Below are 16,906 nucleotides of genomic sequence, written 5' to 3'. Positions count from 1 at the left end.
CTCGACTATTAACCCAAAAACTCAGCTCATGTTCTGGGGACCCAGGTTCGAATCTCGCCATGGCAGATATTGGAATTTGAATTCAATAAAGAAAAATCTGGAATTGAGAACCTACTGATGACCATGAAGCCATTGTTGATTGTTGGAAACACGCTTCTGGTTCACTAATGTCTTTTGGGGAAGGGAATCTACCATCCTTACCTGGTCTGGTCTTCACGTGACTCCAGAACCACAGTAATGTGGTTGACTCTCGACTGCCCTCTGAACAAGGGCAACTAGGAATGGGCAATAAACGTTGGCCCAGCCAGCAACACCACGTCCCACAAATGAATAAAAAAATTCCAGAATTAGAAAAGACCCCTCCAATACCGGATTCTCAAAGGCATTCCTGTTTGGTTTTAATATTGGTAGAACTGCACTTTTGTCTTTAATTGCACCATTCTTGGGCATATGTGTTATATGATTGATGGTGCAATAGACTTCTCTGGGGTGAGTGTGTGAGTAAGACTGAATGGCTTCCTTCTCCACTGGAGGGATTCTATTCTATTCTATCTATGATATTCACAAATGGTCCGTCAGTGTTGAGATGGAGATGAGGCATTCATTTTTTGTTTGGTTGTGGTCCTTTGAAAGAATTGAGCTCAGGAAGGCAGCTATATATACACCTATAAGTATATATAATATACCTACATATTCTATATCTCTATAGCACTGGTAAAAAAGAACATAGCTGGGATTCTCCAACCTTACCTGTGGCTGCATTCTCCAGTCCTGCTGCAGTGAATGAAGTTTTGGCTGAGCGCCAAATTCTCCGTTCTTACTGGTAGCGGTGGAAGGGGCGTGCGGGATCAGAGAATTCCAGCTCAAAAGTAAAGGCCAAGGAAATAGACGCTAGTTGTACCTTTACAAAGATGCAGCTATCTCATATATGATTCTCAACTTGGCCACAGATTGGATAATGTGACTGAGTCCCTTATGAACTGAGACCTGCAGTGCTATTATCCATCATGTCCAGGCTAACGTGCCCCTGTGGAACAATTAGGTGCAAATCACTCGCGCTGTTATGACCGGGAATGGGAGGAGTGTGAAGTTTATCCAGCCCCATGACACTGCAGGCCGCAGCATTAGTTCAAAAGTTCAGTTCACTCAGCAAAGTGGCCAATTATTTACCTTCACTGCTGTTAAAGACCCAGATAAAAAAGGTGGACTTTAATGAGGCTTCTTTCAGTAGAACTCAGAATCATCGATTTATTATGAAAGAAGCTTCGAAGTGGAGGAGATTTTGGAACTGGAAAGGTTCTTCTCATCTCAGCTTCACAGGTTTCCAAATGCAGACAAGTTCTACTCCGATGAGGATTCCCTGGGGAGCAGGGTGATGAACTCACACAGAATTTCAGGCAAGGCAGAGAGAGAGAGAGTGTCCAGGTGGCTTTTCTTCTTAGCTTATTCCTCAAAACACACAATAATTTCAAAAAAACACAGGTCCACAACTTAAAGTTTGCTGCTCTCATGTGATTTCCAGCAACCCTTTGCCAGTTTTTTTCCCCATCAATCAAAGTGATTGCAGTTCAAAACAATCAAAGAACTGTGACCCCTTCCCCCGCACAAATACCAGGCTGGTCAGGTGATCTCTTGGAAAATGGCAGACTTGCTCCCAGTCTGCAAAGGTGAACTTGTGACCCTTCATCAAAAAACCCAGGTAAGCACCCAAGAGTCCGGGTAATGTAATGTCTTTCCATATTTCAAAAAGAAAAATACAATTTTGAAAGATATGAGCTGGGACATTCAAACTGCTCATGCCCCACTGCCTGACAACTCAGAGAATTTAGCGCTCAGCCAAAACTCGGTTCAGAGCAGCGGGACCAGAGAATCCTGCCAACGGTGAATGGCCGGAGAATTCCATCCATGGGGTGGTACAGTGATTCACACTCTGCTGCCTCACAGCGCCAGGGACCCAGGTTCAATTCCGGCCTTGGGTCACTGTCTGTGTGGAGTTTGCCTGTTCTCCCTGTGTCTGCATGGGTTTCTTCATGTGTTTCGGTTAAGTGGAAGGATGGGAAAGGTAGGATTAGAGAGCCGTGGATTACAGGGGGTATTGAAGACTTGGTCAGGAAGAAGAGGGAGGCGTATGTTAGGTCGAAACAACTGGGTACGGAGAGTGCGCTGGAGGAATATAGAGAGAGTAGGAGGGAGCTAAAAAGGGGAATTAGAAGGGAGAAGAGAGGGCATGAAATGGCTTTGGCTGATAGGATTAAGGAGAATCCAAAGGCATTTTATTCCTATATTAGGAGCAAGAGAGTAGTTAGAGGGAAAATTGGTCCTCTTAGGGACAAAAGTGGGGAGTTATGTATTGAGTCGGAGGGAATGGGGGAGCTCCTGAATGAATACTTTGCATCAGTATTCACGAAGGAGAGGGGTTCGGAGTCGTGCGGTCTCTTGGAGGGAGCTGAGGATCAGTTGTAGGAAATATCTATTACGAGGGAGGAAGTGCTAGGGCTTTTAGGTAGCGTAAGGACGGATAAAGCTCCGGGGCCTGATGGTATTTATCCCAGACTGCTAAGGGAGGTGAAAGATGAAATTGCTGGGCCTCTGGCGCAAATCTTTGTCTCTTCTTTGGACACAGGTGAGGTCCCAGAAGACTGGAGGGTAGCAAATGTGGTACCGCTGTTTAAAAAGGGTAGTAGGGATAACCCTGGAAATTATAGACCGGTGAGTTTGACATCGGTGGTAGGGAAATTAATGGAAAAAATACTTAGGGGTAGGATGTATGAGCATTTGGAGTGTTGCGATCTGATTAGGGATACGCAACATGGCTTTGTTAGAGGGAGGTCTTGCCTTACGAATCTGGTGGAATTCTTTGAGGAGGTGACAAAAACGGTTGACGATGGGAGAGCCGTTGATGTCATCTATATGGATTTCAGTAAGGTGTTTGACAAAGTCCCTCATGGTAGGCTGGTAGAAAAGGTTAAGGCGCATGGGATACGAGGTCAGGTAGCTAGGTGGATTGAGAACTGGCTGGGCAATAGGAGACAGAGGGTAGTTGTGGAGGGGACCTTTTCGGGCTGGAGGCCAGTGACCAGTGGTGTGCCGCAGGGCTCAGTACTGGGACCTCTCCTCTTTGTAGTATACATAAATGACTTGGAAGAGAGCGTAGGTGGTGTGATCAGCAAGTTTGCAGATGACACCAAGATGGCGGGGTTGGCAGATACTGAAGTGGAATGTCAGGTGATACAACAGGATATAGATAGGTTGGTGCATTGGGCAGATAGGTGGCAGATGGAATTTAATCCTGACAAATGCGAGGTGATGCATTTTGGAAGGAATAATGCAGACAGGAGCTATGTGATAAAAGGTAGACCGATTAGGAGTATAGACATACAGAGGGACCTGGGAGTGCAGGTTCACAAATCCATGAAGGTTGCGACACAAGTGGAGAAGGTTGTTAGGAAGGCTTATGGAATGCTAGCCTTTATAGGTAGGGGTATAGAGTATAAAAGCTGCCGTCTAATGCTTCAGTTGTATAGAACGTTGGTTAGACTGCATTTGGAGTACTGCGTCCAGTTCTGGTCACCTTACTACCGGAAGGACGTGGAGGCTCTGGAGAGGGTTCAGAGGAGCTTTACCAGGATGTTGCCTGGCATGGAGGGGCTGGGGTACGAGGAAAGGTTGGAGAAACTGGGACTTTTCTCCTTGGAAAGGCGGAGGTTGAGGGGGGACATGATAGAGGTATATAAGATACTGAAGGGAATAGATAGAGTCAATAGTGAGAGACTGCTCCCTAGACTGGGTACAAATACGAGAGGTCATGATTTAAGGGTGAGGGGGGAGAGGTATAATTTGGATGTGAGAGGAAGGTTCTTTACGCAGAGAGTTGTGGGGGTATGGAACACGCTACAGAGGAGGGTGGTGGAGGCAGGAACGTTGGACTCGTTTAAGGTTCAGTTAGACAGACACATGAGTGAAACGAGGATGGAGGGTTATAGTAGGGGCTATTAAATAAGGTCTGAACCTCGGGAGGCATCGGAAATGCAGACTTGTAAGTTAACGTTTCTGTCTTTTTATTCTGCAGGTGGAGGTCCACCTCGTTGTCAAACGAGGGGCATGCACACGGTGGGTCATGCGTGGGCTGCTCTTGGAGGTTCCGGGAGTGGCCTAGTACTTCGTGTCGGTGTGTGTGCTTGATCGTGGACCGGTAGACGGGCGCCGCAACAGCTCGGTGACTAGCATTGCTGGCTGTGCAGATACATGGATTTGGGCCTGTGTCTGTGGGAGTTTGTGCATTCTCCCTGTGGTTGCGTGGGTTTCCTCCAGGCGCTCCGGTTTCCTCCCACACCCCAAAGATGTGCTCTTAGGCTGATTGGTTTACTAAATTGACACTATTCTCCCCTGAATCTGGCTAAGTTAGGGGTTCCATTCGTAGACACGCAGGGTAGAATAGGTGTAGGGTGATGCGGCGGCGCGGGCTCGTTGGGCCGAAGGGCCTGTTTCCCGTGCTGGGTTGCTCTTTGTTCTTTGTTCTTTGTTCATGGTGCTCCGGTTCCCTCCCACACTCCAAAGATCTGCAGGTTAGGGGGATTGGCCATGCCAAATTGCCCCTTAGTGTCCCAAGATGTTTAGGTTATGGAGATTAGCCGTGGGAGATGTGTGGGGTTACAGGGGTAGGACAGGGCAGAGGGCATGGGTAACATGCAGACAGTTGGTGCAGACTCTCTATGATTATTTTCCTCAACATGTGAAATGCATGTGCTCCTGCAAAAACAGGAAACAAAACTCCACAGGGTTGACACAAATGGCTAAACTATTTGTGGCCAGATTTCTTTGTGAATGAACTGAAGACTTAGCAGAACAGTAAATAGCATGGCAATTAAACAACCCAACTGGGGTTGTTTCACAGGGAGTTCATATATCCCTGCTCCGGAACATTACTACTTATAGTCCGTTTCATAGACTCATAGAATCATAGAATCCCTAGAGTGCAGAAAGAGGCCATTCAACCCATCAAATCTACACTGACTTTCTGGCAGAGAACATTATCCAGGCCCTCCACCCCAGCCCTATCCTCACGTAACTCCACATATTTTCCCCATTAATCTCCCTAACCTATACATCTAGGGACATTAAGGGGCAATTTAGCATGGCCAATCCACCTAGCCTGCGCGTCTTTGAACTCTGGGAGGAAACCAGAGCACCCGGAGGAAATCCACATCACTGGGTAAAAGAATCAGGCTGATTCCTTTGTATAGTCTTTGAAATGAGGCAAATGTACCTGGATTCAATTGCAGATTTTAAAACTCGCAACCCAAATTGGGACTTCTTTCATGTGAAGACTTTTTTTTGAAGTAGACAAACAAATGGGGATGTTAACAGGCTTTACACCTCTGCAGGTAGTGCCTTCGTTTTTAATATTTTCCTGTCATACTGATCACAAGAAATCTAAACTCCATCTGTCAAACTGCAAACATTACCATTTCAAATAAATCACTCCAAACCTCTGATCGGCTTCCTAAACACAAAGCAATCTTTTATTGTGAGTACAGTGATCTTCTACAATCTCAAGTTAGTGCACACAAGGCATCTTGCCCTGAGCTACTTATTTTTAATAAAATACATCAAATAAAATCTGAAATTTCACTTTTTTTTATCACATTCGCTAATAGATAGAGCAGAAGCTTAAAAGAGTTGGATGCAAAACAAAGCTGATCTCAGGCAGGTTGTGAAGAAGGAAGCAGCCATAGATACTTACAACACAGAAGAACACCATTCCAGCCACATTTACAGTTCCTTTTTTAGCACAAAACTAAGCAATTAACATAGTTTTACTTTCTTCGATTTTTTTTATTCATTTGTGGGACATGAGTGTCGCTGGCCGGAGGCCAGCATTTATTGCCCTCCCTAGTCACTCTTGAACTGAGTGGCTTGCTTGGCCATTTCAGAGGGCAGTTGAGAATCAACCACATTGCTGTGGCTCTGGTGTCACATGTAGGCCAGACCAGGTAAGATGGCAGATTTCCTTCCCAAAAAGACATTAGTGAACCAGATGGGTTTTTCTGACAATTGACAATGGTTTCACGGTCATCAGTAGATCTCCAATTCCAGATATTCTACGCTTTATATATTGATCTAATTTTATCTTCTACGATGCACCAATCTTTGTCTGAATTATTTGCTGTGGCATTCTATGCTCTCTCTGTATAAAGACATTTTCTCCTAATTTCCTTCCTCAATCATATACTGATAATTCCAAATTTATGATGCCTTGCCATTATCCATTCCCAACCAGAAGAAATATTGAAAAGTCTTCATAGCCTTTAATCTTTGATGGTCATCCAAATTTCAATAGAAATAGCCTCCGTATTTCACATCTCTCTTCAGGACTTTGGTTTTCCATCCCTCTTGCTGTGAAATCAATCATTTGGCTTTAATTTCCTACAATGGTTGCCCAAACCTGACTTAATTACAGTGGCCCAAGCTAATATTCTATAGAAGTTCATTCTGACTTCATCAACCTTGTATTTTGGGTGGGGATTATTTTCCAGCCCCACCATAGCAGGGCCTGCTGCTGGGGATGTGGCGGGCCAGGCAACAGTCATAGAATCCCTACTGTGCAGAAGGAGGCCATTCAGCCCATCGAGCCTGCACCAACAACAATCCCACCCAGGGCCCTATCCCCATAATCCCATGTATTTACCCTGCTAGTCCTCCTGACACTAAGGGAAAATTTACCATGGTCAGTTCACCTAACCTGCATGTTGTTTAAGTGCCATGTTATTTACTGTCCTGCTGAGTCTTCATTTCATTCACAAAAAAATCTGGCCACAAGTAGTTCAGCTGCTTGTACCAACCCGATGGAGTTTTGCTTTCTGTTTTTGCAGAAGAACATAGCATGCATTCCACATGTTGTTGAGAACGTTTATCATAGAATCCCTACAGCCCATTGATTTTCAGCGGGACTGGAACATCCTGACAGAGGGCAGGGCCCGAAAATGGCAGTACAGTAGCACAGTGGTTAGCACTGCTGTCTCACAGCGCCAGGGGCCGGAGTTTAATTCTCGCCTCGGGTGACAGCCCATGTGGCGTTTGCACATTCTTCCCGTGTTTGCGTGTGTTTCCTCCAAGTGCTCCAGTTTCCTCCCACATTCCAAAGATGTGTAAGTTACGTGAATTGGCCATGCTAAATTGTCCCTTCATGACAGTGGGATTAGTAGGGTAAATATGTGGGGTTATGGGGATAGGGCCTGGCTGGGATGATTGTTAGTGCAGGCTCAATGGGCTGAATGACCTCCTTCTGCATCGTGTGGATTCCACAGTTCAATGAAGTCCCAGTTTGTTAAAACTTTACCTGACTGCAGCGGCAAGTTCAGGTATCTACGGGATATAAATTCGACTAGCTTTCAGAGCGTTGCTCCTTCGTCAGGTAAGTGGGAGTTCTGTTCACAAACAGGGCATATAAAGACGCAAACTCAATTTACAAAATAACGTTTGGAATCCGAATCTTTGTAGGTTCTCCAAACCGGCTTTCACGACACACGACAACGCAGAGTCGCTGAGCAGAGACTGGTAGCCAAGTTCTGCACACATGAGGACGGCCTCAACCGGGATCTTGGGTTCATGTCACATTATCTGTAACTGCTACGACTTGCCTGGGCTTGCAAAATCTCACTAACTGTCCCGATTGGAACCAATACACATCTACTTAACCTATGATTAACGCTCTCTCCACTCACACTGTCTGTAGCTTTAAGACTTGATTACCTATGAAGACTCACATTCCAACCATTATTTTGTAAATTGAGTTGTGTTTTATTTGCCCTGTTTGTGAGCAGAACTCCCACTTACCCGACGAAGGAGCAGCGCTCCGAAAGCTAGTGAATTTTGTTACCAAATAAACCTGTTAGACTTTAACCTGGTGTTGTGAGGCTTCTTACTGTGTTTACCCCAATCCAAAGCTGGCATTTCCACACCATAAAAATTCAACACCATTGCCATGGGGACAATTATTGAGACTGAATGTGAGGTCAGGTGAAGCAGGATGGCTCCTTGTGCTTGGACTTTAATACTGTGGGCTGTCACATGCTTGCACTCACCAATCACACCACACTTCCTCTCCCCAACCCCATCACTGCCTCTCCAACCTTTGCTTGTCTTAGTTGCTGGAGATGCATATATGCCTGCTTGGTATCTGTGGCAGCCGACATTTGAATGATCCTGACCAGTGGGCTGCATTGGGGATGCCCAATTGGCATCTCCAGCTTACTGGGCTGACCAGTGAGGCTGGAAGACAAGAGGATCCTCATTTCCCCTTCCCCTCCTGGCCCACAAATGTAGCATTTCAGCATCATTCTGGGGCACGATGAAACTTAGGCTCTGGTACTCTTTGAAGCTGCAAGTCTCCATCTGGAAAAGAGGTGCGGAGGGGAGGTTTCCTGTTGCTCCATGTTTCCTTCAAAAGGATCTCTTCAAGTGCAGACAATAAAAATATAACAAAACTTACTCCAACTTATAAATCAAAGAAAGGGTTTAATAAAGAAACTTCAGTACTCCAAACTTGGGGCCTCGCCCTGGGCCATTCCCACAATTCCAAACAGGTTTTTATTTATACTGAGTCAGCTGGTCAGCTGACCATCACATCATTCTGTAATTGGTTCCACAGTTTACTGGGTCAACTGACCCTTACAGCTTGTCACCATTGATCACATTGACGTCCAATACCACGTTGGCACTGCTTACATTCTAACACTCCACCCTGATAAATGGGGACAGAGCTACCTGCCAGCATGACAGGGACAGACACCCCTCTGACTCTGGATCTGATTGACGTCATCCTACTATAGGCTGGCTGACTGGCTGGTTGGAGTGGGAGCATCACAATCTTTTCCAGTCTTAAGCCCGTTCACTATGCTTTGACAAAGAGTGCACTATGTGCAGCTGGCAGCCAAAAGGAACCAAAAATGGGTAAGCTTAAGACTAGCAGGGTAAATTTGTGGTCTAGAAGAAGGAGCTATTCACGGGTTCCTTTTTCTTGATTACGTTGTTCTTTAATTTGATCCTCATGCAGATGCAATGGACCTCAGTCAGTAATCTCCAGCATATCGCGCCCGGAATAGCATAGCCAACTGGGTGTGGCTAAGATGACACTCAGCCTGTTACTGTGGGACCACAAGTCAGTGGATCCATACCTGTCACTTGGCTATGTTGAAAACAAGTGATCTACTGCATTTGTCCGCTAAATGTTGATTAACTGGTACTAGGAAGGCCACTTAGAATCATAGCGTCATAGAATCCCTACAATACAGAAGGAGGCCATTTGATCCATCGAGTCTGAACCGATCACAATCCCTTCCAGGCCCTATCCATGTAACCCCACATATTTATCCTACTAATTCCTCTGAAACTAGGGTCAATTTAGCATGATCAATCAGCTTAATCTGCACATCTTTCGACTGTGGGAGGAAACCGGAGCACCTGGAGGAAACCTACGCAGACACGGAGAGAATGTGCAAACTCCACACAGTCACCCAAGCCGGGAATCGAACCCGGGCCCCCGGCCCTGTGAGACAGTAGTGCTAACCACTGTGCCACCGTGCCACCCATGTTAAAAACACACAAGTGATCTACCGCATTGGTCTGCTTAATGTTGATTAAACGGCACTAGGATGACCACTTAGACTCAATCAAATGAATATCTTTTAGACTTGTGATCTATTTGCTCACATTTGCTTTGCAGCTCACTAGTAGCCAATGTTGCTGTATATCTGGGGGCGGCAAAAGAGTGTGGGGGTAGATGTTAAACTGATCTGCCCCAGCAGCATGACAAAGGCTCAAAGTGAATCACCAGCTGACTTTTTTACTTCCGTTTGACTTTGAAAAATATTGTCAAGATTTTAAATTCCAAACCAAAGTGAAAGGGACAATGAGACTAGGAATCGAATCTCCAGAAAGTGTTTGAACTATCATTCTCTGAACCTCAGTGGGAGGATTTTCAGACATAGTGAAATTTTCTGTAAGATACAAGGGGAGGGATATTCCACCTCCTCCCTGGTGTGCATTACAGCAGCAGAGGCAGCCTGCCATTGGCCAATTCCCTCGGGATTTCCCATTGTTCAGGAGTTCCCAGAAGGTCACCATCAGCAGGGACAGAAGATTCTGCTGAAATAAGTCGGCGCAGGCTGGTGTCGCTTCACCAGATTCCCTTTTATTTACAAGCCCCGTTATAGTTCATAGAGTACTACAGGGTCTGCGACAGCATCTGGACCGCCAAGAGACCTGGCACTTCCAAGTAGACCTACAGGAAAAACTCCCTGATTGGGCAGGTAACAATAAGCTCAATCTGGGAGTTCACAGTCCAAGAGGCCGACCTCAGTGGCCTCATTGAAGTCAGTAAGAAGTCTCACCACACCAGGTTAAAGTCCAGCAGGTTTATTTGGAATCACGAGCTTTTGGAGAGCTGCTCCTTCATCAGGTGAGTGCTGTTGGACGTTAACCTGGTGTTGAGAGACTTCTTACTGTGCCCACCACAGTCCAATGCCAGCATCTCCACATCATGGTTCTCCCTGAAGTCATTACACCTGCTGGTGAGAATGGCCAGAAAATCCAACTCGTGAACTTTTCTTGTGTTATTTCATTAATTGCACTACCTGGTTTGCAGCAATGCAAAACAAAGACCCATTTACATGATGCAACACGAATGCTAAACTGGCTGATGAGCAATTTCTTCAGCGTCAAGAGTTCTGTTTCAAAATGCATCCAGAATGATATCTGAAGTGACCAATGCCATGCTCGGAACCTGAAATGAACCGCACTTCCGAAAATGTGACTAAACACAGCAAACACTCAACAGTCATGTATTGTCAATTGGACGCATTCAGGTTATAACAAAGAATACACCCTGCCCATTAAAACTAATTTCGACTTACTTCACTCATGCCAGTTTGTAAGATTTTTAATCCTGTTTCCTTTTCCAGTTTTTCTTTGTTGATCTCTGCAAAAAAAAAGAGACAAGTTTAAAATGGAGTCAGGTGGACAGAAGAATGTACAATGGAACAAGAACAGAGGGACACTTAGCAGATCTGCCAACACCTATTGGGAGAGAAACAGAGTTAACGTTTCGAGTCCATAAACTGTTCGTCAGAACTGAAAGGAGGGAGGACATAGAAACTGCAGGCACAGTGGCACAGTGGTCAGCACTGTTGCCTCACTGTGCCAGGGACCCGGGTTCGATTCCCAGCTTGGCTCACTGTCTGTGCGGAGTTTCCACGTTCTCCCTGTGTCCGCATGAGTTTTCCTCTGGTTTCCTCCCTCAGTCTGAAAGACGTGCTGGTTAGGTGCATTTAGCCATGAGAAATTCTCCCTCAGTACTCCCGAACAGACACCGGAATCTAGCGACTAGGGGTAACTTCATTGCAGTGTTAATGTAAGCCTGCTTGTGACATTAATAAATAAATATTAAAATTTTTAAGAAGTAGCAACTTTAAGAACAAAAGAAGATGGTCTGTAAGGGAGAGATGGGGGGAGTTGTTTGCATTGAGGCACATGGGATAATTGAAGAAAGAAAGCAGGGTTTAAAATGGAGGAGAAAGATCAAAATTTGGAAAATAGCAGAGCACCACCATCATTATGGGAAATGATGTGTGCAGCATCAGAACAGGCAAGGGGAAAAGTCACCCATTGGGTCTATCAGCTTGACAGATCTTCAGGGATGTTTTTGGAACCACTACATTAAGAAAACAATGTAACAAGTGCGATTTTAGGGCAAAGGAATGTGGAACGGGGAACTGGGATCCTGAAAAGTTGCGAATGTATATTATATCTTGAAAATAAAACCCACAAAACCCACCATGAACATGTGAGTGAGGGCATGACCTGCTAGTCCACATTTCATATTGAGCAAAGGTCACAAAAATTTTAAAATTAGGCTCTCTGATTTTTTTTGCATTTATTGAAGCATTTCTTTTTATGGGCCAAAACCAAAAAGTGGAAGCGACTTGATTCAGGATACGTGAAATTAAAATAGAAATTAAAATGGAAAAAACTCAGCTGTTGTAATTTTACCATCTCGCCCACCCGAGGCTTGTAAGATCCCGTCCAAGACCAACAGAGAATGTCACTCTGCGAGCCTTGCCCGCTCTGATTCTGGGGTGGGCAAGGCGGTAAAACTCTGACCAAAATGTCTAATATGACCAGCAGAGAGAGAGAAACAGAGTTAATGAGGTTCCGGCCAGACACACGCCCACACACAAACGCACACATGCACATGCACACACGTGCGCGCGCACGCACATGCACACACGCACATGCACACACGCGCACGCACACACGCACACACACACACACACACTCCACCCCCCAGTGATATGTTTCCTGGTGGTGGAGGTGGTTCGCCATTGGCAGCCGACAGGATCTTCTGGTCCTGCTGATGTCTACGGTGTTTCGTGTGCCTCACCTGTCCTACCACCAGGCAACCCAACGCACAGGGGCACCTTCAGCAGGACTGGAAGATCCTGCCAGCAGGAAGGGCCAGAAAATCTGAATTTTCTGAATGTTTCCTATTTTTATTTCAGACCTCCAGCCTCTGCAGTATTTTGCTTTTATTTTGATTCTGGATATATTCGCCACACAGCATTGTTACCAGGTTGAGATCAGCAGAAACACTTGTCAAATGAGACAACAGATTAGAAGATCATCATTCAGCAATGGAAGTAAGTGGAGAGGGGAGGGTCTCACTGCGGGGAGAGGGGGGGTGTACTGACGCCCATGGGAGTGGACTTCTTGATAGAGACGGCAACTACTGGGGGCAGGTCTTGGTGGGGGGAGGGGAGGGAGGTGAGCATGGTGGTGCTCAATGTGGAAAGGGGGCCCTTGACAAAGGGACATCCTCTCTCTTCTGGCTCAAAGGCTAGCTACGGTGGCCTGCTGGTCTTTTCTCTGTCCCTGTACTCCCCCTGGCAGCCTCAAAATTGAGGTCACACACAGTTCCGAAAAATTATCTACAACCTTGGTTAGGCTGCATTTGGAGTACTGCGTGTAGTTCTGGTCACCACATTACTGGAAGGGCGTGGAAGCTTTGGAGAGAGTGCAAAAAAAGTTCACCAGGATGTTGCCTGGTCTCGAGGACGTTGGCTACAAGGAGAGGCTGAATAAGCTAGGATTGTTTTCACTGGCAAGACAGAAGCTGAGGGGAGATCTGATAGAGCTCTATAAAATTATCAGAAGCATAGACAAGGGTGGATGGTCTGAGGCTTTTTCCAGAGTGGAAGTGTCAATTACAAGGGGGAACAGTTTCAAGGTGAGAGGGGTAATGATTAAGGGAAATGTGCAGGAGAAGTTTTTCATGCAGAGAGTGGTGGATGCCTGGAGTGTGCTGCCAGAGGTGGTGGTGGAAGCAGGCACATTAGCAACATTTAAGAGGCAGCTGGATGGGTACATGAATAGGAAGGGAATAGAGGGATATGGACCGAGCAAGGGCTGAAGGTTTCTTTAGTTCAGTTAGGGCATCATGAGCAGCACAGGCTTGGAGGGCCAAAAAACTGTTCATGTGCTGTACTTTTCTTTGTTCTTTGTTCTTTATTCTAAGACGCGCTAGTTAGGTGCATTGGCCACGCTAAATTCTCCTTCAGTGTACCCGAACAGGCGCCAGAGTGAGGTGGCTAGGGGATTTTCACAGTAACTTCATTGCAGGGTTAATGTAAGCCTGCTTGTGACACCAGTAAATAAACCAGCTCAAAACTATCTGGGGAGCAGGTCAGAGCTATCAAGCAAACAAATGAGGATAGATAAATATTAGGTGATCAGTTGACATTTTCTGACACTGAAACTGTGCAGAGAAGCTTTGCTCCTTTGTAGGACAGTGACAGAAACACGAAAAGAAAACTTCCCACTTGCATTTCATATCCAAAATAAAACCCTGAAACTTCACCGAATTCCAAATATAAAAAGGCAGCGCAGTGATTCATTTGAGGGAAGAGAGATTTAAATCATAACTTGCGTCATTTAATAACTTCTTTCTGTGTACTTAAAACTGCGTTAACAAATCACGCCTAGTAAGTAAAACAGACATTTTCCAAACTCAATACATTTTATGGCTTGTAATTAAAATGGAGATTATTATCTGAAATATATATTAAGCCTGGCCTGTTAATTAATCACCCAACGCTTTCAAAACAGACAATTAGAGGGGGAAGGAATAGAAACATGAAGAATAGCAAATGGAAGCAGCGTGTTGCTAAACCTTTAACCAAATGGTATTGTTGTGTGAATCTGCTACCATGTGCAGAAAAGAAGTCTTTTTTTAAAGAAAAATAAAATTCCCCAGATGAAGGATATGCAAATAGGCTGCAAGAGCTGAACCCTATAATGTTCTCAAAATTCTGCAAAGGCCTATTTAATTAGTATTTTAATTTATCAAAATTATTCTTTGCACTTGACAATTTATGCAGTATTCTATGTAATTAAGCATGCAGCTTCAGAGGAATAATCTTGCCGGCTTTGCTAATAGCAGTTATTCTACCCTGAAAGGAACTGTGTGTGTCTCAACTCTGATCTAGATTACAATAAGGAGAAATTAATGGCTTTTTTTTCCCCCCTTTATCAAAGCGCATGCTGGGAGTTCCGCAGATTATACCATTCTACTGTAGAGCAGCCTGGTAATTAGCCAAGAAGGCTACGCATTTTCAGTCTTGTGTATATGCCTATTACCAGCTTGTCAATATTAGTTCCCGGCTTTTAAAAAAAACACACACTGCTTGTTTCTAAATGCTTGATCTGAATGTGTAGCTTGCAGTATCATTGATGACAGCTTGGTAAATGCTGGTGTCAAGACCAATTTTCAAACCATTTTTCAAATTATTTTAATTAGATTTTTTTTTCATTCTCACTTGCATTAATTTAATTTCTGATATCAATGTTTTAGCTTTCAATCTGTTGGCTTGAATTTCCTTCCCGTGCGCTGCGCAGCCCGGAGTCATCTAACCAGGGAGGTGACACTGAAGCTGCACATGAGCTGGTAACCAGGGGCTCCGGCACAATTAAAGCTGGAGAGGGTTGGGCACGTTGTTGCTATTCCTGGGGCAACAGTGGCAAATTTAGCCATCACGTTTCGCCGTGCTGAATTATAAAAATGCTAGTCATACGCAAAAATGAATTATCTCTGAGGCAGTCTTCCCTCACTGTGGAAAAAGATGGCTCACGTTTTCAAAATGAAACTGCTTCAAGTGAGGCTGAGGCTGTGAGCTATAACTGCAAAAAGCAGGGGACGGGGCTTTACAGCCCAGTCGCAGAGGCATTGGCCCAAAAGCAATCGACACCAGAATCATAGAATGCCTACAGTGTAGAAGGAGGCCGTTCGGCTCATCGGGCCTGGACCAACAACTATTCCACCCAGGTCCTATCCCTGTAACCACGTGTATTTTACCCTGCTAATCCCCCTGAGACTAAGGGGCAATTTAGCATGGCCAATCCACCTAACCCGCACATCTTTGGAGTGTGAGAGGATGCTGCTTAGGTGCATCCAGAGGAAACGTACGCAGAACGGGGAGAACATGCGAACTCCACACAGATAGCGACCCGAGGCCAGAATTGAACCTGGCACCCTGGCGCTGTGAGGCAGCAGTGCTACCTACTATGCCACCATACCTAAGGGTGGGATTTTCTGGCTCTCCCACGGCATGCTTTCCAGTGGCAGTGACGACTCGCCATTGGCTGCCAGCGGGATCTTCCAGTCCCGCCAAAGTCTGTGGCGTTTTGTGTGGTTCATCTGCTCCGCTACCGGGGAATCTGTTGCGAGGGGGGGCGGGGTGGGTGGGGAGCGCTATGTGTTACCTTTGGCAGGACTGGAAGATCCTGCTGGCAGAAGGACCGGAAAAGCCCACATTAAGAGAATTAACCATCGAAAGAAATCACAAGTAATGGGTGAATCAGTCATTAGAAGGATTGGAGTTCATTTCTAGGGGGATAGGATTGGAGAAGGTATGTAATGGTTGGAAACAATCTTGATTAGACCACACTTGGAGTACTGCGTAAAGTTCTGGTTTCCATAATACGAAAAGGATATAGAGTAGGCAGAAAAAGAGAATTACAAGAATGATGCCAGCACTGACGAAATATAATTATCCAGAAACACTTAACAGGCTATGTCTCTTTCCTCTAGAAAGTAGAAGGCTGAGAAGTGAGCTGAGCATTGAGGAGATGAGTCATGATGTAAATGAGACCAAATCTGCGAACCATAAACATAAGACAGCCACAAACAAATTCAATAGAGAATTCAGCAGGAACCCATTTACCCAGAAGTAGCTAGATTGAAGAACGCGCTAACTAAGGAGTAGTCATGGTGAATAGCATAGACGAATTAGAGAAGCTAGATAAAAACATGATGGATAGAGGAATAGAAGGTTGTACACAGTACTGTCAGGCCATATCCTGGAGTACTGTGAGCAGTTTAGGTCCCCGTATTTAAGGAAAGTTTGGAGGCAGTTCAGCGAAGGTTCACTAGGATTGTCTTATGAGGAAAGATTAACCAGATAGGCGCTCCACTCATTGGAATTTAGAAGAATGAGAGGTTTTCTCCAAGCGTTCTTTAGGAGCATGACAGCGTAAGTGCTGAGAGGATGTTTCCCTCATGGAAGAGTCTAGGACCAGAGGGCATAGTCTCATAGAATCCCTATAGTACAGAAGGAGGCTATTCTGCCTATCCAGTCTGTACTGACTACAATCCCATCCAGCCCCTATTCCCAGAACCCCACACATTTACCCAGTTAATTCCCCTGACACTAGGGTCAATTTAGCATGGCCAATCAACCTAATCCACGCATCTTTGGACTGTGGGAGGAAGCTGGAGGAAGCCCACACAGACACGGGGAGAACATGCAAACGCCACACAGTCACCCAAGGCCCGAATTGAACCTGAGCCCCTGGC

The 16,906-nt window shown here is 45.4% G+C and overlaps 1 protein-coding gene across 1 annotated transcript in view; it reads right to left on the bottom strand.

Annotated features, from left to right (window-relative positions):
• Positions 1–16,906, bottom strand: part of ptprn2 (protein tyrosine phosphatase receptor type N2) — an 891,364-nt gene that overhangs the window by 291,148 nt on the left and 583,310 nt on the right. Inside the window, exon 12 of the mRNA XM_080212823.1 lies at positions 10,914–10,978. Coding sequence (XP_080068949.1) covers positions 10,914–10,978 — 65 coding nt within the window. The remainder of the gene's footprint in view (positions 1–10,913; positions 10,979–16,906) is intronic.

The sequence above is a fragment of the Carcharhinus amblyrhynchos genome, chromosome 2 (genome assembly GCF_965287045.1).
Source record: "Carcharhinus amblyrhynchos chromosome 2, sCarAmb.v2.hapA, whole genome shotgun sequence".
NCBI lineage: Eukaryota > Metazoa > Chordata > Chondrichthyes > Carcharhiniformes > Carcharhinidae > Carcharhinus > Carcharhinus amblyrhynchos.
The sequence above is the reverse complement of the archived record's forward strand: the minus strand, read 5'-3'. Positions and strand labels throughout refer to the sequence as shown.